We start from the raw sequence: 26,883 nt of genomic DNA, 5'->3' as shown, positions 1-26,883 counted from the left end.
TATGTTGTGAGTCATTAGCCATCCCAACAGCATAGTCATAGCATTGTTGTGCCTAGAGCCCTGCCTGACACAGTGGCTAGCATGGCTACACCAGAAGTGAGGTAGGTAAATGCTCACGTATCATCGTTAGTTCATGAAAGTTGGTAAAAATAGAGTGGGAGAAGGGTTTTGAGTCAAAAGGTTTGATTTTCTTTTTTAATTTTAAGTTGTTCTGTTAAATAACCCATTCTCAAGGTACCACAAAGCAATCTGGTACTAACTCAGGTGATACTTTCACATTCACTTCCACAATTCCCCCTTTTCCCTCCCGAGGTCAGCATCAGGGGACCAAGGAAAACACTGAGAGGCAGTCTGCTCAGCACATTTGGTGTCATAATATGAAGACTCTGAAAGTGCACCAAACATGACTCTCATCCTGCCTTCACATAACTGTCCTCCTCTTACTCTTTTCCCTGGAACAGCCTGCCTTTAAATCCTTAGAGGGAGTAAACAATCCAGGATTTGTAGCAAACATTGGATCCTTACTTTATTTAAACTGAATGGAAGCAAAAACCTGATTTAATGGATTCACAAGAGCGTGTTCATAAAAGAGGATAGGTAGAATAGAATGAAAAAAAAACAAACAAACCTGGTTGTACTTTGTAACTTACTTGTTGCTAAACAATAGATGACAACTCTACAGCAGAAAATGATAATGTTTGAGGTTATTAAAATACTGTGTTGAATTCATGGATGAAACAGTGTCACAGGGTTTTGGTAGATTGCAAAACATGGAAAACAAGTGAATATAGGCAGGATTTCATTTTGGATGACATCTTTTGAAATATATATAACATTGGTAACAATATCCTGCTTTGAGCCTACACCACATCCATTTAAAGTTAAAGCTTCTGCCCGACAAATGGAGATGAAAATCAAAAACACTATGTTGTAAATCTGGGATCAGGTGAGTCAGCAACCAACAATAACATAAATGTAGGGTGTTAAGTTTGATACTTTTCATAATGATGGGGCTCTAGACGAGTAATGGTACAAACCTACCAGGCATAAAGTTAGGAAGATTGGATAAAGAGGATGGACTATACTGGCAATACTCTACTTCACAGATTTTAAATAGTTCATATCATCTTTACCTGTGACAACACATTTAACACAAATGGAAATTAACAAACAAAATAATAACAGCCTATCAGAGTTCTCTTCAGCTCTGTCTTCAGAAAGCTTGAGTCTTTTCAGCTTTCATTCTAGTTGCCATATTCTTCTTCACATACACTCATTTACCTTCTCTCAGTCTGTATCTCCTGTAGAGAATAATCCCTTCAAGATGGATTCATATCCAAGACACTGGGCTTTTTTTTCTTTCTTTTTTTTTTATACCACCGAATGTTCATTGTGGTGGTGATGGTGGTGCATGGTGCTGCCAGTCAGCACCGTGTGATTGATGGAAGATGCAGATCGGTCGGATCCCTCTGCTGCCGTCCCATTCACATTCTCCTGCCTCTGGCAGCACAAGATCTGCCTGAAGGTTGCGCTCATCTCCTTGTCACGGTAGGAGTAGATGATGGGATTCATGGCAGAGTTGAACTCGGCGAGTAGCAGGAAGAACTTTTCGTAGGTCAAGACATTGCAGCTAGCGCAGAAAACATCAAGGAGGAGGATGACCAAACCAGGGGTCCAGCAAATGATGAACGCACCTAAAAAAACACAAATTGTACATATTAGTTGAGGTAATTGACACGCCCATCAGAAAACCGAAGCCTACTCCATCCTTTCATACACTGCGCTACATAAATGGTAACTGGACTGGTACTGTTCTTAATTAATAATGCTTTTCTACTCAGAGTATTCAAAGCACTCTTTTTTATATAAGCCTCATTCATTCATTAACACACATTCATATAAGTCCTTTCTTTCTATTTCACTTTTACATTAAAATTCATACACTCACACTTTGATGCATCAGTGGATACTTGGGGTTCAGTATTTTGCCCAAGGGTACTTCGACATAAAGGTTGGGGGAGCTAGGGATTGAACCACCCACTAACTCCGGAGTAACAGCCACCTCATAATGGAATATAAACCTTAAAAGTAATCCACATCATAACTGTTTCTATTTTAAAATTGTCATAAGTATAATACTTACATACTTGGAGCTAACGTGTAATTTTGTGATATGTATGAAAGAAACCTTTTTGCCTTAGACTGAACAATTCAATACTATTTATTTTATTTACTCGTCTCTTCACATGAATCAAGCTGACTTCTTCCATTTTCTGGAAGTGGGTCACGTCAACTGAGTGTTTAGTTCCACAGATGATGACACTAAGATTCATCATATGATGACACCATGAATTTACAAAGTAATTTGTGTTTGTTTTAGGATTTTAAAATTGTAGCACATAGCAGTTTTTGATCGAAGTATGCAAGATTCATGTAAGTAACGGTCGTGACTCATGAGCAACATTTGGGAACTGATTACTTGGTTTGGGCTTTTGCTAACTTACACTTGAATAATAACGAGTCAATACAGGCAACTTGGAAATGGGTCCTTTTGGTGCTACATTAGAATTCATCCTACCACCTCTCATAATTCTAACAAAACACTATCAATCCACTAACAATGCAACATCCTGTGTTTGAATCAGATAGATATTTCCTTTTCCAATCACAGGGCCAGGGACCCCATTAAATTTGACGCATTGATTGCTTTTAGACCACCACTGAGGTCATCACACATCTATTTCTGCTGTTAATGTGGCGATATCAACTACATTATTTCCAAGAGTTATAGGTGTTGCCACTTATGCAAACCCTAATCATTAGTGCTGGTATAGCAGAAGAAGCTTTTGTCACAAAGTCCTGTTTTGTTTTTTTTATACTGTCGTAACATCTCCCTCAGGGCTTCTATACTGATATCAATACAATGGTGGTAAAAACCAGCGCAGTCACACATTCGTTTCCCTCTACAAACTGGCAGCAGCAGTGGCTGAGCATGGAAGGTTACAAAAACTGAGAGGTGCGCAACCCTATGACACTGTTTTTGTCGTACAGTGCCATTCGCAAAGTATAATAGTCCTCTAACACAGTACACTCTCTCACAAGCAAATGAGGCCCCAGCTCACTAGGATGTTTGAACCAGATACCTCCTTAATGTGAGGCAACAGTGGTAGACACTGCACTATGGCGTTGTTTTAGTGCCTCTCTATAATGAGCACACGTAACCCTCACTGATAGCCTTCCTGTCCTTTTTCTCAAATGTTTTTTGTGTATCTGTTGAAACAAATAACAATCACTCTACAACCACATTAGCATCACTTATGAAGCACACCACCATTAGTCAAGAAAACAAAGTACCAATATCTCTTTATGACCAAATGTAAGTAAAGAAAGGTTAATAAGGTCAAAAACCTCATTAAAAATTGATGAAAAATAACTTAGATTTAAGGGATTTGAATGACTGTGATAAATATTAAATATAAATAATAAATCAGCTATGCACTTTGTTCATTAAAGTGGACACTTCCCCGAGTAGATGAAATATGTTAGCGCAGTGGAAAGGGTCACTGACATTACTCGTGCATGTCAAGTGCTGTGAATTCAGTCATCAGACAATATTTGTCCTAACTATACGACAACTATAGGACTTTCCACTTGGTAAAACAAAGAGTCTTGATGAGAAATGAGCAGAGTTGACAGAGAGAGAGCGAGAGCAAAAGCGAGAGAGTATTGACAGGAAGGTCTGTTATCTGTTAGTGTTGTGCAGGCGGCAGCTGCAGCGGAGCTTGACCTCACTTCCTAACTATGCAAGCGGACTCTCCAGAGTTGGATAAATTTCTCAAGCAGTTCATTGCCCAGCAGAGAAACTATTTCAACTATTTGTCTCTCAGTGAAACATCTTACTCGGAGCAGGACCAGACTCAGCACAAAAAATGCTCAGAGGAAGCATTTAGAATTTCCAGTCTGAAAAACGAGAAAAAAAAACCTTGACTCTAACATTATGACTGCGACTGTATTTTCTGTTTTTACTGTCTTACTGTGTCAGTGTTGATGTAAACATTTATTATGCATCCAATCTATCTTAACCACAATCCACAATATGTTATTGTCGTAGTAGGGCAAAATCCATCACAATAATAAATGAAAAAATCTGATCACGTCCAGTGAAAAATATATAATAAAACACTATATGTGCATATATGTAAAGGAAATTTGTTTTATTTCCACTCAAAATGAGAAAGGAATGCCGTTTTGTGATTTTATGGCCTTCGAGGTTAACCCTCAAATTCTTTAATTTCCTTCCTGAATCCTAGAGTATATAATTACCTTCATTACTTATATTTATTGCAGAATTTCCTCTTTACCCCAAAAGAATATGGCTGGTTTACCATAGCCACAGTGTACAGTGTTACTACCATGCCAGGTTTACAGAGGGTAAACCAGAGTTTTGTTTATGGAAGCAACATGTGATTCCTTTTTCTTCTTTCTTTTTTTTTGCCCTGTCACTACTTAAAAATGCCACATGGAGGGAAAAGAGGCTGGAGAATGGAAAGTCACTGGAAGAAGGTAAATAAACACAGCTCTGAAGCAGGCCTGGAAAGTGTATGGAAACGTAGGAAAACTACTTTGGCACGCTCATTGTCTTATAAAAATAAGTAAGTACATAGAAATGTGTTAAGATGTGTGTGGCTATTGCAATGACAAACTACTATTGCAACAGTTTCATAAATGACACATTTTCCTATTAGTTTGTTAATGGCTCATGTGTCACTAGAATGCAGTAAATAAACCTTTAAAGGAATCGTTTTGCTGTCAAACCTGATAAAGAGCTTTAGGGGAGACATTTTTAGTTTGTGGAATGATTCTCAAGATTTACGTAACTCAAAGCAATTATTAGAAACAGCAGCGCACAATGGATTAACTGTGTCATTGCTCATGAACAACATATTAAAAATGTATTGCTTCAAGGGGTTTATAAAGACTGATCTGCAATTTTACTTCAACTGACTCTCAACACAAATATCTAATTAGCCAATCAAATGTCTTAAGGCATTTAGACATACAGACATGAGAACTAGCTAAACTTCAAACTGAGAAAGAAAGGTGATTTAAGAGAATTTGAACATGACATGGTTGTTGCCAGATGGGCCTGCACTCCCATAAATACAGTTTCTGAAATACTGGCCTGGTCTGAGTATTTATGAAACTGCTGCTCTACTGGGACTTTCCCACACAACCATCTTCAGGATTTATAGGGAATGGTCTGAAAAAGAGAAAATACCCATGGAGTGTCAGTTCTCTGGGCAAAAATATTTCACTGATGGCAGAGGTCAGAAGAGAATGGCCAGACTGCTTTGAGCAAAATAATCACATATTAGAACTAGAGATGGACCGATCCAATATTACGTATCGGTATCGGTCCGATACTGACCTAAATTACTGGATCGGATATCGGAGAAAAATAAAAAATGTAATCCGATCCATTAAATATCACGAAAGCACCTCATAAAACTTGCAACACGCCGTAACTCACCTCAGAACGTTAGCACTCGGAGCAGTATGCATCACGTGATAGAGCGGCTGTGGCACACTGCAAAAACTCAAAATCTTACCAAGTATATTTGTCTTATTTCTAGTCAAAATTATCTCATTACACTTAAAATAAGACACAATCAGCTACAGGGCAACATTTCAGTAAGCTAAAGGAACTTGTTTCAAGACAGTGAATCTTGAAACTAGAGAAAAACTAGAGATTTTTCACTTGTTCCACTGGCAGATTTTTTCACTTAATACAAGATATTTTAGCTTAAAATAAGTGAAAAAAATCTGCCAGTGGAACAAGTGAAAAATCTCTAGTTTTTCTCTAGTTTCAAGATTCACTGTCTTGAAACAAGTTCCTTTAGCTTACTGAAATGTTGCCCTGTAGCTGATTGTGTCTTATTTTAAGTGTAATGAGATAATTTTGACTAGAAATAAGACAAATATACTTGGTAAGATTTTGAGTTTTTGCAGTGCATGCGGGACCTGTCGGTGGTCTGGATAGCATTTGGAGCTTCGCTAGCAACCCGGCATTTCATCTCCGACAAAGTTATCCCGAGAGAAGTAAAGCAAGTGTGTAAGTCCATCTCTGAATGTTTGTAAAGCATTCCTGCGTTAAGCTTAACAAGTGATATATGGAGCGACTGCCTCTTCTTGCTGCTACTTCAATCATGAAACTGCTTAATGCTCAGCTGATCGGCTTTTCTGTCCAGTCCGTCTCTCTGGTTTGTTTTTGGCCCACTTTGCACCAGAAAGAGGAAACCAGCAGATAAACAGCAGCAGCACGTTTAAGCTTGATCAGCTGTTGTTAGAATTTATTTAATATTACTTTCTACTCGAGGATCTTTTTCTACGTAGCTGAGGCTGGTAACCGTGCAGGGGCGGATCTAGCAAAGTTTAGCCAGGGGGGCCGATAGGGCATTAACAGGGAAAAGGGGGCACAAAGACATACTTTTCTTTCTTATTCTCATTTAAAATGTCTAGCTTTTAATAAATAATTATCCGAATCTTACACCCAAAGTTTTAATTTGATGTAAAATGAATAGAAGTCAATTACTGTATATAGTGACTATTAAGTCTAATATATATACCCTAGTAAGCTATAGTACTTTTTCCTTTGGGAAGGTACCATCTGTGCAGTCTGCAATTTTGTTGAAGAAAGATGTTGAATCTATTTAATATTTCTTGAAAAATAATTGATTTCTGTGCATTTTTTTTTCATACTGCATCAAATTAAGGTTGATTACGTCGATTAAGCATCATGAGGTGGAGCGTGAGGGGTGGTTCCCTATTTTTTATTTATTTATTTTTGTTGTTGCTGGGAGTTGGAACCCTATTAGTTAGGTTGCTTAATATTTACGCTAAGTACTCTTTAAAATACCAGAATAGGGAGGATGGTGTAGGTTTAGGTTTATTAGATTGATCAGTATTGCTGAACTATGAAATTTTTTTTTTTTGCATACAGGTATAACAGAATAGCTTTAGTGTAGTTGTTGTTTTACACTTGAGTATGAACTTATACAAAATGCAGCAAGATATTTAAAAAAAAAACAGTTTTGTTGATTAAAAAACACTATATCACTATATATTCTCTTCTGCTTGTTTTCTTTTTTCTTTCTCAGCAGGTGACCCAGGTGATTGATATATGCATTTTTTTTTCTTTTTTTCTTCTTTTTTTTTTCTGCTCATTCTGTTGGTTTTTGGTTTTTGCCCTTCTCCCCCGTCCCTCTTCTCAGCTGTTTCTCTTTCCCTCTTTCTTTCCCCCAGTCAAGTCTGTCCCATATTCAGTAAGTGAAAATAAAATAAACAATAAAAGGTGAATCAAATGGACCATTACGGCAAGGCTGGGATGGTCAATCTGGTAAAGTAAATCCGTTGGGCATCTTTCTTTGCCTTTAGACAACAATTCTGATGGCAAAAGAGCCAAACGGGACAGGCAAAAAAAACAACAAAAAACACTATATCGGATTCATATCGGTATCGGCAGATATCCAAATTTATGATATCGGTATCGGTATCGGACATAAAAAAGTGGTATCGTGCCATCTCTAATTAGAACCCAGGTATACAGAAGAGCACCTCAGGATGCAAAACATGGCGAACTTAGAAGCCTGTCAACTAAGACGAGGAAACTGATGCTACAATTCACACACATTCACCAAAGTTGGACGCCAAAGGATTGGAAGAACGTTGCCTGGTCCAATGAGTATTGTTGAGGTTTAAATTTATCATCTCAAATGTTTATATGCTGATTACATTGCTTTATATAAGAAAGGCCTAACTCTGAGTACACTCTGTGCCAAAAGTCCTGACAGGAAATTGTATGCTTTTGCAGCTAGAATCAAGTGAAAGTGAAACCAATTAGGCTGTTCGATGCACACTAGAGAGCAAGTATATAAATACCTAGGCTTCCGTTTGTGCTTCAGACCTTGGGGTGTGTGTTGTGTGCAAAGGTCTCCATATCCAGGATATGTTAATTAAAGATCATTTTTAAAGTAAAAAGACTACTTTGAGCCTTGTCCTTTTGGCCATAAAGAATCCGAAAGAACCGAATTTAATAGTATCAATTTCTGAAGGCATTTAGACAGTGAGGTCAGAATGTGGAGTAAACAACATCCATCTATGCGTAATATCAACACTTCAGGCTGATGCTGGTGATATTATAATGTGGAGACTGTTTTCTTGGCACATTTTGGACCCAGTAGGACCAAATGGACATTATCTAAGCACCACAGCCTACCTCAGTATTCTTGCTGACCTTATCTATGCATTTGTGACCACAATATCCAAATCTCCTGATTTCTGCTTCCAGCAAGATAACACACCATGTCACCAATCTCTCACTATCTCACACTGGTTTCCTGAACATGACAGTTCGAATGGGCTCCACTATCACCAGACCCCAATCCAAAGGAGCACCATTTGGATGTGGTGGAATGGGAGATATGCTTCATGGATGTGAAGCTGACAAATAAGCAGCAACTGTGTGATGCTGTCACATGAATGTAGAACAAAATCTCTGAGGAATGCTTCAGTCGTCTTGTTGAATCTATGCCACCAATTAATTCGGTACTAAGGGGAAAAGGGAATCCACCCTCGTACGTCCTAGGTGAGCCTAATAAAGTACAGAGTTATGTATGAGAGGTTGTTCCTGTACACTCTCTAACTATGCAGTTTCTCAGATTATCATTTAGTTACTTAAAAGAAATTTTGCATGATGCATTTGTATAAATGTTTACTTAGGACTATCCTATCCTATAGTATGAACTGCTAATATTAATATGTATTGCTTTATCCAAGTGTAAGATACAGCAACAGTTTTTTAACCACCACCATGCTCTCTTTCTTATCTTAAGACTTTTCTTAATGCTCACATGGCAATGTAATGGCATGAATGGTAAGTATGGTACATGTTTTTTACTTTTCCATTATTTTCCACAACTTTTATCCTCTGTTTTTTTTCCTTACAGAAATAATCTTTTATTAGAAAAAGAACATGGGTCTATGGCCTAGGTAACGAATAGGTGGACCACAGATGCATTTCTTTATGCACCCATACCTATACTACATATTTATCACACCATTTCTATTTTACTCTGTGCAACCTTTGTCGTATTTATGGTAGGGTTATTTTAATCCTGATAGATAGAAGAAAAGGGGAAACTCAAACTACACTTTTTCATGTTTTTTTTCTTTAAATAAGCCCTTTATTTAAAGACAACTTCTTGAAAAGCTATTTTTAAATTTTGAATGTAAACCTTGCTTGCTTTACTTGCTAAAAGAACATTTTATTATGAAAGTACCGTCCAGTTCATTGAAAATAAATAGGAAACACTAATTCAACAATGGTGAATTGTAATTTCTTTCTTTTGCTTCACAGCCAGTTGTTGCCTGTTTACAGACAAGTGTTAGGCTATTTGTAATATACTGCATTGAATTATAATCTATAAGGAACTTTAGCATATTGTGGACTATTGTTTGAGGAAACTTTCTCTATCCAGACCTCCTTAAATTCTAATTAAGTATCTTTGGTCTATGGGAACAAAAATAAGGAAATAATAGAGGCCAGATTATGGCAGTGAACCCTGCACTCCCACAAAGACACATGCACGCAAAACACACATGTAGAACTGAGGGTAGATAAACACTCACATGTGCAGACACAAACACATGCAAACACTCACTTACTTAATTATACATGGCACAAAGACAGATGGGTTAAATATTTTGACAATGTTGAAAATATCACAAAACTTTATTCCATCCTTGAACAAGACACACAAGCTGAAACGTCAAGACTGGGCCAAGAAATATCTCAAGACTGATTTTTCTAAGGTTTTATGGACTGATGAAATGAGAGTGAGTCTTGATGGGCCAGATGGATGGGCCCGTGGCTGGATTGGTAAAGGGCAGAGAGCTCCAGTCCGACTCAGACGCCAGCAAGGTGGAGATGGAGTACTGGTTTGGGCTGGTATCATCAAAGATGAGCTTGTGGGGCCTTTTCGGGTTGAGGATGGAGTCAAGCTCAACTCCCAGTCCTACTGCCAGTTTCTGGAAGACACCTTCTTCAAGCAGTGGTACAGGAAGAAGTCTGCATCCTTCAAGAAAAACATGATTTTCATGCAGGACAATGCTCCATCACACGCGTCCAAGTACTCCACAGCGTGGCTGGCAAGAAAGGGTATAAAAGAAGAAAAACTAATGACATGGCCTCCTTGTTCACCTGATCTGAACCCCATTGAGAACCTGTGGTCCATCATCAAATGTGAGATTTACAAGGAGGGAAAACAGTACATCTCTCTGAACAGTGTCTGGGAGGCTGTGGTTGCTGCTGCACGCAATGTTGATGGTGAAAACACTGACAGAATCCATGGATGGCAGGCTTTTGAGTGTCCTTGCAAAGAAAGGTGGCTATATTGGTCGCTGATTTGTTTTTGTTTTGTTTTTGAATGTCAGAAATGTATATTTGTGAATGTGGAGATGTTATATTGGTTTCACTGGTAAAAATAAATAATTGAAATGGGTATATATTTGTTTTTTGTTAAGTTGCCTAATAATTATGCACAGTAATAGTCACCTGCACACACAGATATCCCCCTAAAATAGCTCAAACTAAAAACAAACTAAAAACTACTTCCAAAAACATTCAGCTTTGATATTAATGAGTTTTTTGGGTTCATTGAGAACATGGTTGTTGTTCAATAATAAAATTATTCCTCAAAAATACAACTTGCCTAATAATTATGCTTATTTGGGAAAGACTGGCGAGACTAATACGACTACATTAGCCAATCAGACAACTGTTAGGCTGGCTAGGTGAAAGTGAGTAAAGTGTTGGTTGATTTTTCAGTTACTTCGATTTCTTTACAATGGTCATAATGACTAAATTAGAAAAGAAGATGGCTACATTGTTAGATGTTAAATGTGTTTACTTTTCAAGTGAGCACTTATGGGCTGATATTTTTTTACAGTAAGCCTGAAACACGCATACTTAAAACAAACTACCGCTAACGACGCCCCTGCTACTTTTCTTTTCTTTTTTTTTGTTCAAAAGCTAAACTCATAAGTACTCCCAATGTAGGAAGACTAAGCTAACACTAGAAAACAAAAGTTTTTGTGCAAACATTACACTTGCATGTTTGCATTACAATTTTATGTCTATGCTAGTTATCCAATATTCAACACCCATTAAAATATTACATTCAAGAAACAGCTTCCTATTCTTCTGTCTTACATTTACATTACTCAATTATTTTGGAAGGCTCATTATGCCAGCTTAGGTTTCCACTAATGTGAATTCTCTGTGGCTCTTAAAAACACCCCAAATTGAATTATTGTTTTCATCTTCTGGGAGTCTCACTCATTTTCCTACCATTAATCTATTTGTATCATTTTTTATTGCTCTCCTCAGTTTCTTTTTCTTTTTAAAATCTATTGTTTTTCAAAAATCCCTTTATGAATTTTAAAATCTTGAGTTTATCCTTCCTTTCTATCTTGGTTTTTTGGGATTTGTTTTCATTGCACGTCTCTTTCTGATCGTGGTCATGTTTTCCTTTCTGCAACCTGTATTCTTGTCAGCCATCCCCTGCTTCATCTTTTACTTGTATCTCACATTCTGTCTCAACTGTCTCTCTAACCCAATCATTATCTGTGGTCATGACCATGATCCCTATATATATTTCTAAAAGGGCCCATTAGTTTCCCGTTTGTCCACAGAAGGATTTCTTTTCCCATTCCCCTCTTACCCACATCAGTGCTTCCACACAGAAGATTAGATTAAAGTTCACATTCAATAGCTGAGAGTCCACAGCACAGAGTCCACAAAGATGCTTGTGGTGTACACAGTGATGGAGTCTTGTAGTGGTTTCACAGTGAGCTAATGGTTAGAGAAACCAGCTTTTGACCGGAAACACAGTGAGTTCCTTGAAATAATGGCATTTCTTTCCTGCTTGACCTACACAAAAATAGCCTATCTGTTTATCTGCAGAGATGTTTGCTTGGCAGCAGTGACTCATCTATGCACTGAGACTTTTTAAAATCTGTTATTTTTTAATAAACTTGGAATAAAAAAGAAAATCAAACATCAACATCAAAAGGTCTACTTAGGTTCTCTCAGCTGCTTGATAAGAAGGCAACTGGACTTAGTTTGGTTTGTGAAGATGGTTAGCCTCTCGTCATTTAGTTCTAAAACAACTGATGTACCCTTTAACCTTGTAACTGAAGATGCAGACACCCTAACAAATGCAGCATGAAAATCTTTTTCAAATTTTGTGGGATCAGATGTTTTTTGGAGACATATTGTAACTTGTATTATAGAAACACATACAGAAGACAACAGACATCAAGGCGGGAATGAAACGAAGGTACTGGTTTGAAATGAGCAGCAGGTTTTGTGTTTAAGATGTATATGTTTTAACAAAAAAGGAAATAAATAAAAATTAATTTGAAAGAATAAGGAAACTATATTATTTTGAATACAATCTAAAAGCAATTTATAACACCTTGTATATTTAACTGTTTAACTCTAAGTCAAGTGTGTCATATTGGATATACGGTATGCGTTTTTGTGAGTTTCTGAGACTTCTACATACTCAGTGTGACTTTTTTCCCAGAAAAAGTCCAAATACAATCTACAATTCACTTTTGAGGAATGCACTGAAAAAGAAAATGCCTTATCAAATATTATACAAATTTAAAGGGCCTCAAATGTAAAAGGGTTAAGCAGTGTTTAAAGTTTGCCTGAAAGTAACAACCCATGCTGCTGAAATCACATTTGTAAGGCGTAGATCCTGCCATAGGGAGCAATTACAAAGACTGTATTGTCTACAATTATTTCTTGCATTAAGTGACGTACACAGATGCATACAAACTCAAACACACAGAAAACAGGTGACACTTTGAGATGCATGCCAGTTGTGTTTCCATGCTGACAGTAGATTGGAGCGTTTGGCTTGCGGTTTTTACAGATTGGTTCTGCTCAGCCAGAAAATACACCAGCATTATAGCTGAAAATTACAGAAACGTCTGTGTATGAGTAGGGCACATTTGTTAGTGTGCAATCATTCATTTCTGTCCTTCCTTTGAAATCTAGATACTGAAATAAGTCTTCGGGGTAAATACTGACTGCTTATACACTGTAATTTGGAGACAAGTACCAGTCTGTGATATGGCATCTGCATTTGTTTGGGCATGGTATTGCTTGGCACTCCATGCTGTCTGACGATGTGACCTCATACAACACCATAAGCTTTAAGATAATCAAATCATTCACAGAACACTCCAGCATTTGCCAACAACTGACACACACACACACACACACACACTGAAATAGCTTAGAGAGTTTTCCCTTATGGTAGATTCCCATTTGGATGCATGGAAGTATATTGGCTGCGCTAGATGATGTCAGCTGGTATTTGTTAGGATTGCTCCCGAGCTTCACTTCTTGCTCAGCCTAAACATATTCCTGATTTGAGATTTTTGTGTGGTACTAAATTTTGAAGAATTGGGCTTTAAAAATTGGTTGCTGCGACTAAAAACAACTGGAATTTTACATGTTCTTTCCTGGAGATGGAAAAATCCTTTATAGTCATTTTTTTTGGCACATACTGATATCTGTATCAGCGGAAGCTAAAAAACAAATTTGTTTCTATTTGTTTTTTTGTTTAATGAAAAGTAAGAGAAGTCCAAAGGTTTTCAGTGCATGTACAATGAAACAGGCAAGCAATACAAGGGAGAGACTTGGTTTGGGGCATGGAATTGAGCGTTCTTGATAGTGCTTCAAAATGACGTCATTTAGACTAAACCAAAACAGATCACACCCTCACTCAAAAGACTTACTTTCTCAGTAACATGTCGGCTTGAGTGGAGAAGAATAAATGTGGCTTGTTCTAAAATTTTAAAACAATATTTCAAATTGATGCTAATGATTTACTGATTAAACTGAAAAGAAACTGTAAAAACATAAAGCTATTTTTCTATTTTTGGTAAAGAACAGTCATCTCTAGTCCGAAATACATGAAGCTAAATGACTGTAACTTTGTTTCTTAATGTTAATTCCTGAATCCTAATGCTTACTATTGTTATGTGATTATAAAACCTGTTTTCTACCTAGATTTATAGAGTGAGTCTTTTGCAAATAGCTATGCAACCTTGCATTAACATCATTAAAGTTCATATGAAGTCAGTTATTCGAATGTTCTTACATCCACTTAGCTTTTCATTTTTTCCTGTATTCCTGAATAGAAAAAAGGAGCTGTAGGATAGTTGTAACGACACCAGAGAATTGACATTTTTATTTATCCATTAGACAATAGATAAAGACAGCAATAATGCTGGTTTCTATTGTTAAAAAAAAGTTGTTGTTTTTTTTTGTTGTATATTCATTACTGATATTTTACTGCAAAAATGTGCTTACGCATGTAATATAATTTATAGCAATGGAAGAATCAGAAAAAGCAGATTAAGGTTTTTTTTTTGTTTTGACTTTTTTTTTTTTTAGTCCTACTTCCTCCTAGAAAAATCACATTATCTGCAAAGAAAACTATGACAGTTAGATTTAATTCATACCATGGTATATAGCTTCCACCCCATGGCCATTAGGAAACATACACCAAAGCTAGCAGATTAATTTCAGAACTGTTTACTTCATACGTTACCAAAGAAGTAAAGAAATAAACAAAACATCTCTACACAGCAGATGTTCATTCTCTGCCTCTTTAGCCCACTATAGGCTCCAGATCATAGTCTCCTGTCCACTACTTTGAGTTAAGTTTGGAGTAAAGACAACAACAGGATGAGATAGCAGAGCACATAGGAGAGAGATCACTTGCAATCCTGTGGTATGTTTTGTCTAGGATGCAACACATCCTGCTTCCAGGCACTAAGAAGCCTTTTCCCCCACAATTTTTAACATACTATAAACATAACTGAGCTGGTCTGCTAATTTGTTCTAGTTTTAAATGAAAAAAGAAGAAGAAGAAGGAGTAGAGTCTGATTATTACAGAGTCCTGCAAAGTGTGAAACATATCTCTGCTTAATGCTCACACATAAAACTGTCAAGACTTCACACGCTTGGGTGATAGGTTAAACAGGCAGAGTTACATCTGCAGCGTATAAACAGACACCAAAAAAGTTGACCACACTGCAGCACTACAGTAAAAAAAACCAAAAACTGCTGCTGTTCATTGCACCTGTGTTTTTAGTTTTAGTTTGGAAAGCTGGACTGAGGCCAGCTGTATCTGTGAGAACTGTAATCTGTTTTTTTTTATGCACAGCCTATATACCTCAGACATCCGTTAGTGTTCTTTATAGGTGAAAATGAAAGTACAGCTGGAGAGTAATTGAGGGTATTTCACAATTCTTACCAAGAAAACAGGACATGCTAGCACTAGAAAATTTCTTCAGAACTATAAAAGATGGGATGTGGGATTAATCTAAATTCCTCATATTCTGTTGGTAGTACAGATGCTGTTGTTTACAGACTACCAGAAAAGTTCTTTTGTTTTGTGCACAATTATTGTGAAGCGTAAAGCCTTAAAGGCACTTGCATGGACATGGGCCTTGGTACTTGATATATGCATCTTCTAAAAGAGACATAATTTACTATACTTTAAATCAACAAAACCACATTATTCAAACCACTATGTTTATATATTTTTGCTTGCATATATTTAATTATTTTCATACTCATTTGGCTATTTGCAATCATAAGTTTAAAGGTGACTTCATAACTAAAAACCTGAGCCTTTTAATAATGATCATGGGGAGCACCACTGACCAATATGATTTACTATATATGAGGTCTGCAGTAGTGCTAGGAGGACATTGTGCTTGGATTCAGTGTTGAATGTAACAGCCTCATAGTTAAACTAATTAACACATGCATCGTTTTGCTGCTGCTGGCGACTTCAAATGTTGGGTCATTGCTACAAAGACAAATACATATATAGGCAGTGGCATCCTGCTAGAAAGTCTAGGTTAGTGACTATCAAGAGATCAACAGCTACAGTACGTAGACTGAAAGTGAATGCTCTTACCCAACACAATGACCACAGTCTTCAGAAGAGACATCATGGTATCTCGGTTGCGTCGTGGTCCAGAGCTGTGCCGTGACATCCTCATGGTTCTCTGCCTCACATACACAAAGATGTGGGCATATAGTGTCACCATGACAACAAAAGTCACAAGATTAAACACTGCCCAGAAGACCAAGTAAGAGTTGCTGTAGAGAGGTGCCATGTTGGAGCAAGACTTAATGCTACAGATACAGTTCCAACCTACGCTGGGTATCGCCCCCATGACTATGGACATAGTCCAGATAATGACAATCACAACCACCACGCGCCGGTTGCTCATGCGTGTGTGTAACTGCATGCGGAACACGGTGATGTGGCGTTCAATGGCGATGGCAAGCAGGTTGGCTACAGATGCAGTAAGGCTGGTGTCAATCAAGCCCTGACGCAGCAGCCATGTCGAAACAGTCAGACGCTTTGTGTTTGGTCCCGTGTTGAACATCAAGTAGAAGTACGCCAATCCAGCAAAGAAGTCAGCAGCTGCCAGGTTGGCCATCAGGTAGTAAATGGGGAAGTGGAATCTCCTGTTGACGTAGATGGCGATCATTACCAGAAGGTTGGCGAGCATGATGAAAATGCACACAGTGATGCCAAGGCCCATCACCAACCGGCTGTAGGTGTCCCAGTCGTTAGCAAGAGGCTTGTCGCTGCGGTTGTAGAAAAAGGTGATGCTCTCATTATAGTAGCATTGTTCCTCATCCATGGTTGTAGTGGTGTTTACTAAAATGAGAAAAGACATGGAATACATAAAATTTTCATAGAACACAGTCTTTTGATGTATATTTGAATACCATAGATTTAATTTCAAAAGGGAGGTTTATTTTTCAGATCCATGGAACTGAGACAACATGCACCACCTCAAATTAAAATCTGCATTATGAAGTCAGTGCTGTTTAACTTTTTTATTGTTTCCTTTACTTGATCACCTCGTGTAAATCACACCTGTGATGTTAAATCATCACAGAAGGAGCATTAAACTAAACAAAGAAACACTTCCACTGAATGTTCAAAAGCATATGTGAGTATTTCAGCTTATCTGATTATCTGATTGCAGTGCTGTGTGAGTGAAACGTGAATCCTTTTCTCAGATTTTATCTTGACAGGCTGATACTTACAGAGGTTTTGCTAGAAATTGTTACAAAACAGTAGATGCAGTGTGATCAAAACGCCTTTGTGTGCTTTAAATGTGAGAATCTGGGCCTATTCATTACAATTTTGATGTGAAGCAATCTAGTATATTAATCTATATCATAAGCATGCTCCATGTTAGTTGTCATCTATAGCAGTCACTATTATCTCATAGAAAACATACACTGTCCAATATACAACCATGTGTAAAATGAAGCTTGTGTTGCCTACAAGTCACAGAAGTTTACAAGTTTACAGAAACATTACACAAAGGTGCTGCGTTTTTTGTGCCTGCAGGCTTGCCTTTTTTTTTCATCTGGTTGAGGTTAACTAGTATTTATGCTTAAAAGATGCATGAGGATTAGACTGAGTGAATGTGTGTGTGAATGGGTGGATGACTGAATGTAGTGTAAAGCGCTTTGGGTCCTTAGGGACTAAGTATAGCACTATACAAATACAGGCCATTTACCATTTTACCATTTACTGAGAAAATAAGTAGAAACAACAGCATCATCTCTCTCTCTTTCTCTCTCTCTCCCACACACACACACACACACACACACACACACACACACACACACACACACACACACACACAATCACTACTCACATGAGTATATGTGTTTGTAATAAAGCTCAAGTCCCACACGGATGCTGGCTAGTGTCTCTCATGCACCTAAGACCGGAAACAGGACCTCAGGGCATGAGTAGTCTGTTTGTGTGTGTGTCCTAGAGATACAGACACAAGGAGGACTGGTGAAAAATGAGGGGACAATGACTGAAATAACAAGTATTGGAAGTTTTGGGTCAAAGGCCGGTGTTTTCTTTTTTGTCTTTCTTTTAAATTTTCCTTTCTTCATCTTCTTCTGTAATCATCCAAATTATTTGAAACCCTTCATGAAAGTGCAAACATGAAGCCCCCCCCCCCCTCCTTAGCTAACTTGCAATTTTGGGAGAAAAAAAATTATTACAACCTTCACCTCTAAAATAGTCACATGAACAATCAAAAATCATCCTGGGAAATGAAGCAATGTTGAAAGCATTGAAAACTTAAGCTTGCCAAAGCTATTTGTTCAAATTCTGCAACTCAACTTGGTAATTTGCTTTTCTGAATGTTATATAATGGAGAGCGAAAACCTGCAGGTCTAACCAATAATTTTCTCAAGACTGTGCAATTGTTCCATAGTGACTCATGCGTTAAAGTATAAGTTTGGTATAAACAGCAGAATGACGGCAGCAAAATGAGCAGTGTGTGATATACGTACATTGCTTAGGTGTGTATTAGACGTTGCAGTGCACCAATGGCAACTTAAAGCTGTTTGCTTAAAGTTGAAACCAGTTAAAGAAAATACTTTTCTGGATATTTAGATTTCATTTTATTTATTTATCTTTATTTTCTTAAAGACCAATAAAGAACTCCAGCTGCAGCCATATTTGCCTGAAGCACCAGTAAAATGTTATTTTGTTTACTAAAATAGCAGTGGTACATTGTATTAGCAGTATTGGATTATAGCTAGTACTGGACTGTTCCAGGCCTACAGGATGTATCTGCTTCTTAATTTCCAAACACTAACCAGACAGCGTTGGAAAGTAGGGCCTCCTTTTTCAGACATGCTTATTTACCAATGTTTTGTTTTGCTTTTTTTAATGGTTTTGTCTATGTGTAAGCAACGATCATTCCCTGTGTTAATACAGCTCATTTAATACACTCGTGGAGAGACTTATGAAACTCTTTGGCAACTGATTAATTATGGAACCCTTGGACCTTGGTTCACAGCTGTTTTCACTACATTAACCACCAATATGTAAACTCACGAGGTCCTTTGAGATTGTCTTCCATTGTTATGCTGATGATCTACAATTATTTACACCAATTTCTGGAGGAAATTGATATGCCTGTTAATTTTGGTGAAAAGATGGTTTTAAAATTTAAGTATTACTGAACTAAAACATGGATGGACAGAAAGCATTTATTTATTTTTATTTATTTATTGTTTAAGAAAACCCTTTTTATTCATTCAAATGGCTTTCTTTCACCTGAGAAGTTTTGCTAAAATCAGACATATTTTGTTGTTCAAATATGATGAGGTTCTATTTTATGCCTTTGTGCATCTAGTTTGGATTATTGTATTGCTTTACTATTAGGATACCCAAAGAAGAGGTATGTTAGAGGTCTGAACGTGGTTTAGAATGCAGCAGCTTGCATTCTTACTGGTTCATCTAAATATGATCATTATACTTCTGCGCTTTGCCTCTCTTAATTGGCTTCCTATTTATGCAAGAGCAGACTTTATATCTGCATAACATTCTTCTTGAAAGTCGAAAAAGCCAGAAAAAACAGGATTTGTTTTGCCCCTTAGCAAGGTAGAGCCATTCATTCATGATTACTATAGTGCAGTGCTTGTTTGCTGCAGCGCAGTCATGGACAGAGCCTGGTCAGTGCACTACATATGGCTTATTTAGGGAGTTCCAAATACACAACAATGACAGTATAGATTACAAGTTTTCCAGTTTTACTACTCTTTACATTCACTGCTGCCAGCTTAGATTAAGTTGTAGTTAGCTCTGTTAGCTCTGGTCTGTGCTTTCTAAAGGACTATGATGGAAAGCACTCTTTAAATAAATATATTATTGTTAATAAAGAGGGTTTTTTAATTAACCTGCATAGTTCTTCCATACAAAAATTAAAATATAAAAATTTTAAAATAAATAATATAAGGAAATCATTCAAGGACTAACATTTTAAAAGGACTGACAACAGAAGATGACTTGCAGAGGTTTATAGTATACTGAGGCCAGCGAGCAAATCATTTTCAGTGTAGTAATGTGCAGTGTCCAGCCCTGTAAGGAAACTGCATTGTTTGAGTTTTTTAAAACCAGGATTCATTTAACCCTCTGGGGTCCACGGATGCGCCAGGGCATCAAAATCACATGACCAATTTTAAAAAATGTACAATTTGTATTTGCATTTCAAGTTTTGAAAATGATTCGTTAAACATATTTTTGGTTCTTACAGTAAGAAATATAACTTTTTTCTACTCTGATTTTAAGTTTTTTGTCTGAATTCAGATCAATTGTGCTAATACATTATGTCAAAATGAAACCATAACTCCAAATTCAGATATGTGAGGTTGTGCTGAAAAGAATGATACCAAACAAGGCAAGATAAACAGTTTTAAAAGGTGAAATGTAGAGGTCAAATCAAAAGTAGTCAAAAACAGCTAATTTTACCCTGGACCCCAGAGGGTTAAATAGAAAGCTGTATGGCCTCATTGCAAAAGAGTGTTATTAGGACATGTGAAAATAAAGAACACATCTGTTTTTGAAGCAAACTGCTAAATTTGCAATACTCCCCCCTTTCCTGTTTGTAATGGGTGTGTTATTTCCTTTTGGTGTCTGTGGAAGTTTTTTGGGTTTTTTTCTTAAAGAAGTGACAGTATCATTCCTGCATCTAATTATTAAGATTTTAATCATTGCTCATGTAAGGCAGTCAGTCAGCAATAAGAAGAGGCATTATGAGGAACAACTAAATGACAGCAGCAACACTAATTTAAAAGAAAGTCACAGGGATCGAGTCTCCATTTACAATGACAACAGCAGATGCCCATGTCGTCGTCTGCAGTTTATGGCCATTAAATGTCTGGAGGGAGCAATCAACAGGGCATTAGATGCCTGAGACAAGTCATTATCAAAAGAAAGTGGAGGAAGTGTCAGTGACCTCTCACTTTCATCAGACCTTCGGAGCCTGTGGAAGGAGATCCTGTCATTGTGTATGTATCTGCATACAACAGTTGATAGCTGAATATTGTACAAGACTGTGTAAGAAAAAGGACATAGAATGAGGGGAATTTCGTTTTTTGTTCCTGAACAACACAAAGAACAGTGCAGTGACTTATTTTTCAAGAATTTAAATGTGTTTGAGAGCAAGAGAGGAACGTTTGGGAAGTGTGTAGAAGAGAACAAAATGCTCACTGTGCCCAAGTGTGTGTCGACACACTCTTCATGCTTGTTAGTAATGTGTGATAAAGTCTGGCTGTGCGGAGTGAGAGACTCAGTGTGTGTTTTGTGTGTGTAAGTGTCTAACAGGCTATGAAAGGACCACCCTGGAATCCATAGATGTGAGGTCATTACTCAAGGATCAACAGCAAGGCTACATCCGTATATTGTCAATGTACGCCTAACTGACACATGCATAGGGGCTAGTTGTTCTTCACCATTACTTATTCACGCTACAACAAAGTGCTAAATTGACAATAAATGATGCAGCCTTGCAGGGTGAGATAATTTTTCACCTTTGAAAAATTGAGATACTAATGCTCAATCACAAAACTACACGGTTCCTAGAATATGCATTCAGTACCACATACAATGGAAGCTATAGCTTGAAATGAGGTAAACAAAGGACCATAGACTTTTTTTATTACTATTAAAAGATTTATGGAAATCTTCAACACTTTGCTTTAGGTTAGCTGTAATAGAAACGGGCTCATGGCATTTAAATCTGTTAACACACTTTATGGTATTAGTAGAAAAGCACTGAATCAGGACTGCTATGTCAGCATGTGCTACATAGTAAATTGTTTATCCAGCCCATTCTCATTGCAAGGACATTAAATCTGTCATTTTCTCCAAATTACACACAGGGCGTCTTTTCACACGAGTGGCTGTGGACCAGGTTTAGGTAATAGTCACGCAGATCTGTTACATCTGTCAGATACACTAGGCAAATGCCATATTTCAATGTGTTGACTTAATGCTGTGAGCTCAAACCACAATCTTTTACTAAATCTAAGTAGCTTTTAGTGTCTGAAGTGAAAAAAGTGAGTTCAAATCAAACAAATCAGCAAGTGAAAACCAAGCAAAACAAAGTTCAAAAAGTCAAAGCTTCCAAACAGGAAGCAAACCACAGTTTCCTGGCAGACACATCAAGCGCTCGGCCTCTGCTTTTGCTTTTGAACTACACTAAGCATGAGGACTATAAAGAAATAATTCTTGGGTGTTGATTTTCTTTAACAGTTTGTGCTAACACGGCTCTTTTCTGTCAAGATAAAAGAGAAGATTTTGTCAATTTAGCGATTTTTCTACTGGCCTTTTATATTTACATTTGCAGGAAAATGTAAATTAAATGAAGGTTGTTATCAGGTTGTTACCATTGTTACCAAAAAAATACATAAAGTCATTTGCACTTTGCACTTCATGTTTAGATGCAATCCTCCATATCTGAGCTCCTCAATACTTGTTATTTTAGTGTCTAGTCTAGCTTGTTGCAAACAGCTGGCTGTGTCAAATTCTTTCCTTTGACTTTAATAAAAAACTTCACATAGCACGCACAGAAAAAAGCGTCCACTTACAAAATTCTAAGTTTAATAACAGCAGACTGGTCAGGATCTGATTCTAAATATTGCTGCTTTGTGCTGTCTTCACCTGTGACACACAGATTTGAGATTTATACAGCAGAATAATAATGCAGTCCTAATGCTAAACTCCATCTGAGCTGCATCATCTGAAGAACTTACTCATTTTCTAAAGTAAGAATTTTTTCTTGTATCAGAAAATGGAAATTTTACATGTCCTCTCCGACCACACGTGGTTCACTCTGATATTTTCTGAGAGAAATACTTGCCTGAAACCTATGCATATATCAGCTTGTCAAATAACAAATATGCAAAAATCATCTTGTTTCTCATCCTTTTACTACCCATTTGTTTGTGTTATACTTGGTTTATTGTGCTGATCATTATTGAACTGAAGTGGCTGCGAGTTCATAGATGAGCATATTATGATTGGATTATGTGAAGAGCTATCCACTGTAAGTTGAGTTCTTATGCATCACTGCCTCATGCTCATCAGCTGAGCAAATTTGATACTTTGTTTTGTTGGGGTTTTTCTTTTTTGCTTTGTTGTTGTTGTTGTTTTTAATTGGCTCCAAAACAAATGTTGCTTGTGAATGTATTTTGCACTTTTTTAACCACTGTTCTGACAAGTGCCGCGATAAACCAACTTCAGTCACTGCCAGACAAGAAGTCCACTAAACACTTAACAGTAGAGTCTGTTCCCACTCTATTGAAAATGCATCATCCAGCCTTCTGGCTGCTGTTATTGAAATGCACCCCTGAGAGAAATACCTTTAAGAAAGACACACGTTGAGACCAATCACTGATCTGGGATTCCATGCTAAGCAACATATAGCCTTCATGGAACTCATGAAAGAGAAGAAAATTTTTATGTATCATACATTGTTTAACCCATAGTGATCTATAACTCACATGTGCAATAAAAGGCTGTATATGAAGTATTGTAGTCTACAAATTGTCTCTTTCTTGAATGAGTCTCATTGATGTAGCATTTCACCGTGAAACTTCTCTTTTCTTTTTATGGAGAAAATGATACATCTTCTAGCTTTGGAATTCAGACAGAAATATGACCATTTGAAGCTTGTTTATATGTGAGGTCACACACTAAAAAAAGCTAATGTTCCAAACAGGATCCCTGCAGTTTATCAGTGTTGTACTCCAGAGTGAGATCCTGGCTCTGAGGTTTTTAACTTTGAGAAAAAGATTTTCATAAAAAGTCACGAAACATGTAAGAATGATTGCAGAGAAGCATAAATTATCAGAAAGAGAAAAGGGAGTCATTTAGCACACAGCTGGGGTGAAATCATGATTAAAAAATGTCTAACTATTTTTGGTACATAAAATGAATCCTGTGGAGCATTTTTCAAATTGTACTTTGATGTGAATGATTTATGAGACACAGGAAACATATGAAAGTGATAAAAAAAATGTCTTCTTTGAAAGCTTGCAAGGGGTTCATGAGCTAAGGCTCTTCTCTATATGTTTATTTAATGCGTACCTCACAGTAGTAAGTGAACACCTTCCCTCTTTTCCAGTTTCTAACATTAACAATGTCAGCTATTAAAATATTATATACACTTGCAATATAAAGAGACTTCACATAGTCTGAGTGAGTTGCTGTTGACCCTTACTTTGCACCTATTCTACTGCTAAGCTAACTAGCTGTTTTCCACAGTTTGTAGGTTGCATTTTATAAACTACTGTTACGTTCCCCCCGAAGGGGTCTAGGCATGCGAGTGAGGGGACCAGTAACAAATGAGTCCAGAAACAGAATGAAAAGGAAAACAGACAGAGTTGTTCTGTATTAATATAGTTTTATTACAAATGATATAGGTTTATTACAAACGACATTAACTTAAAGAGCTGGCAACGCCGTTTTACCAATAATGCCAAAGAAACAAAGGAAACACTCGCAGCAACAAAAGACAAGAAACAAAAATGGGAGGCACTTCCCACACTTCCTACTCTACTCCTCACCACGGGGAGACACTCTCAGGGCCCACAAGCCCATCTACTCACTAGTCAGAAGGCGGCTGTCTGTTCAAAACCTAGCACAAAAACCGTGTAGCGCCACAGAGGGAAAAAACCACCCTGCTCACCACTCATCCCCAGTTTAAATAGCCTCAGAGGTGATTGCTGACTGGAGTCAGGTGGCAAACGAGGCTAATCAAAAGCAGCTGTGTCCTGGGGAGAGAGGAGAGTGAGAGAGACAGAGGGGGTAGGAGTGGCAAGAGAGGAAGAGGCGGGGAGAGCGGGCAAACACCCCACACACTCCCACAGCCTCACAGGATGTAACAACTACATATTGATCAAAAATGACTAAAATGGAGGAATTTTATTTCATACTATGTATCATGGTATATGGTATGAATCACTATGCAAGGCTACCCATATGTTTGGAAATGTACTTCAAATGGGTTCAAAAAGTATTTTTTTCTACATTTCAATGCATTTTAGATTATCTATAGGAAATATTTGATTGCAGCTTGATTATTGGGAATTTTAAATGTGTGTTTAATCCATGTTCAACTCAAACATGAAACTGAAACCAAAAAGTCTCATAACTTCCCACGGTTCTTCCATCCCTCACCTCCAAATCTCTTTCCTTTTCTCTTTCCACCTCTGTGTCCCCCTCTCCTCTTTGCCCTTGTGCTCATCTTCTGCAATCTTTTTCTTCTCAGATTTCCTCTCCTGTTGCCTGCGTCTTTTCCTCCAGCTCCCTCCTCCCATCTTTGCCAACTCTCCACACAATGTGACCATTGTTTCCATCTCTCCCACCCCAGAAAGCAGAGACGCAGGGCTTCTACAAGCTAGCATGCACACAAACACTCAGCCACATAGGCTTTCATTCTCTAACTTTATCTTTATCATTACAAACCACACACACACGCACACACTTGCACATACACTCAAACAGTTGCTGCGTACCGACAGAACTCGGAACAAGGATTGGATTGAGAGCCTGTGTTGAGTCATGAGTGACTGCAGGCGTGACCGGCTGATTCACAGCTCATCAGAGGATGATACCCTTCGAACCACTTCCATCACAGCACACATGGCCCCAAATGGTCATTATACTGGAATAGAATAGAATAGAATAGAATAGAATAGAATAGAATACTACACCTTTGTAGGACTATTAGTGTAATCAAGCACCACAATTGCATAAATAAACAAGAATGCAATTCAGTAGTGAAATACATAACCAACATTGTTGGCTTGCTTTAATTGTTGCTTTTTTTATCTCAAAAAGAGCTCTCTGGTAGTGATATGAATGCATTTAGAAAATGTAGGAGCTTCAAACATACACAATATTCTTTAGTGACAAAAACCACACTAAACAGTGATAGGCTAAATATATCGAGTATACTATACATAATATTGAACAGAATTTTCTACCAAAACATTATGGCAGTAAAATAAATAAACAAATAGTGCATTTTAAAAGATGAAAAATCATATTTCAGGCATTTCAAGGAGCAGCGTTTCATCACACCACCAACAGAAGCACATTGGGAACGGTTACTCCTGGATGCACTGACAAAATAATGTTTCATTTCACAAGGAGAAGGAGTTAACTTCTAAATTACATAGAGAGAGGCGGCTCGGTTTCACAGTGGCTTTCGGTTTTTCCAAAGCCACTGACAGCAATTTGTTATTTCTAAATAATGAGCAGAATCATAAATAACATATAAAAGCTGTTTTAATTTGGCTATAAATTCTCACAGGGATCATAGCTTTGGAAAGTCTAGTGACAACCAAAATCCAACTCACTAGTTATTATCTATGTGGTGGCATATAATGCAGCTTTTCATTTTGGAACTGTCATGTAACTCAAATTATTAACTTTAAGATCTTTCTCATCTGTCCCACATGTTTAGGTAGAGCAAATCTTTATGCTAGAAGGCATAAAAAGGGGAATCTGCTATTAAAAATCCTCCTTCTTACAGTGGTTTAAGATATATTTTAAAAAGAAACTGTAAAAGAAAGAAAAAGATGCTTAAAATAGATGAATAATTGATGGACGGTTGTATGAATGCATTTAAAACAGTCTAAGAACCATTTATAACAAGTGGTTTTATTATAATAACTGAAGTATTTAACAATGACTGGATTACATTTTTTTTTACCTAAACAGTCACTACCATATGTATCAGTTTGTTTTTATTTTTGTTTGGTTTTTTTTTCTGGATTTTATTAACAGGCATGTTCTCTAATGAAATTGCACTATTAGAGCCAGATTCCACAAATTACATCACCGGAGCTCAGATGCAATATGGGATTGCGTCAGTGTC

At 37.3% G+C, this 26,883-nt stretch overlaps 1 protein-coding gene across 1 annotated transcript in view; it reads right to left on the bottom strand.

Annotated features, from left to right (window-relative positions):
* Positions 1–645: 645 nt before the first annotated feature.
* Positions 646–26,883, bottom strand: part of lpar1 (lysophosphatidic acid receptor 1) — a 33,648-nt gene continuing 7,410 nt past the window's right edge. The window contains exons 2-3 of the mRNA XM_085358047.1: positions 16,071–16,826; positions 646–1,694 (exon numbers count right to left, since the gene is read on the bottom strand). Coding sequence (XP_085214173.1) covers positions 1,372–1,694; positions 16,071–16,809 — 1,062 coding nt within the window. The 5' untranslated portion in view covers positions 16,810–16,826 and the 3' untranslated portion in view covers positions 646–1,371. The remainder of the gene's footprint in view (positions 1,695–16,070; positions 16,827–26,883) is intronic.

The sequence above is a fragment of the Diplotaxodon limnothrissa genome, linkage group LG7, assembly GCF_057381915.1.
Source record: "Diplotaxodon limnothrissa isolate DT_005_m linkage group LG7, D_limnothrissa_male_GT1.1, whole genome shotgun sequence".
In the NCBI taxonomy this organism is placed as follows: Eukaryota; Metazoa; Chordata; class Actinopteri; order Cichliformes; family Cichlidae; genus Diplotaxodon; species Diplotaxodon limnothrissa.
Note: the sequence above shows the minus strand (reverse complement) of the source record. Positions and strands in the feature narration are given on the sequence as shown.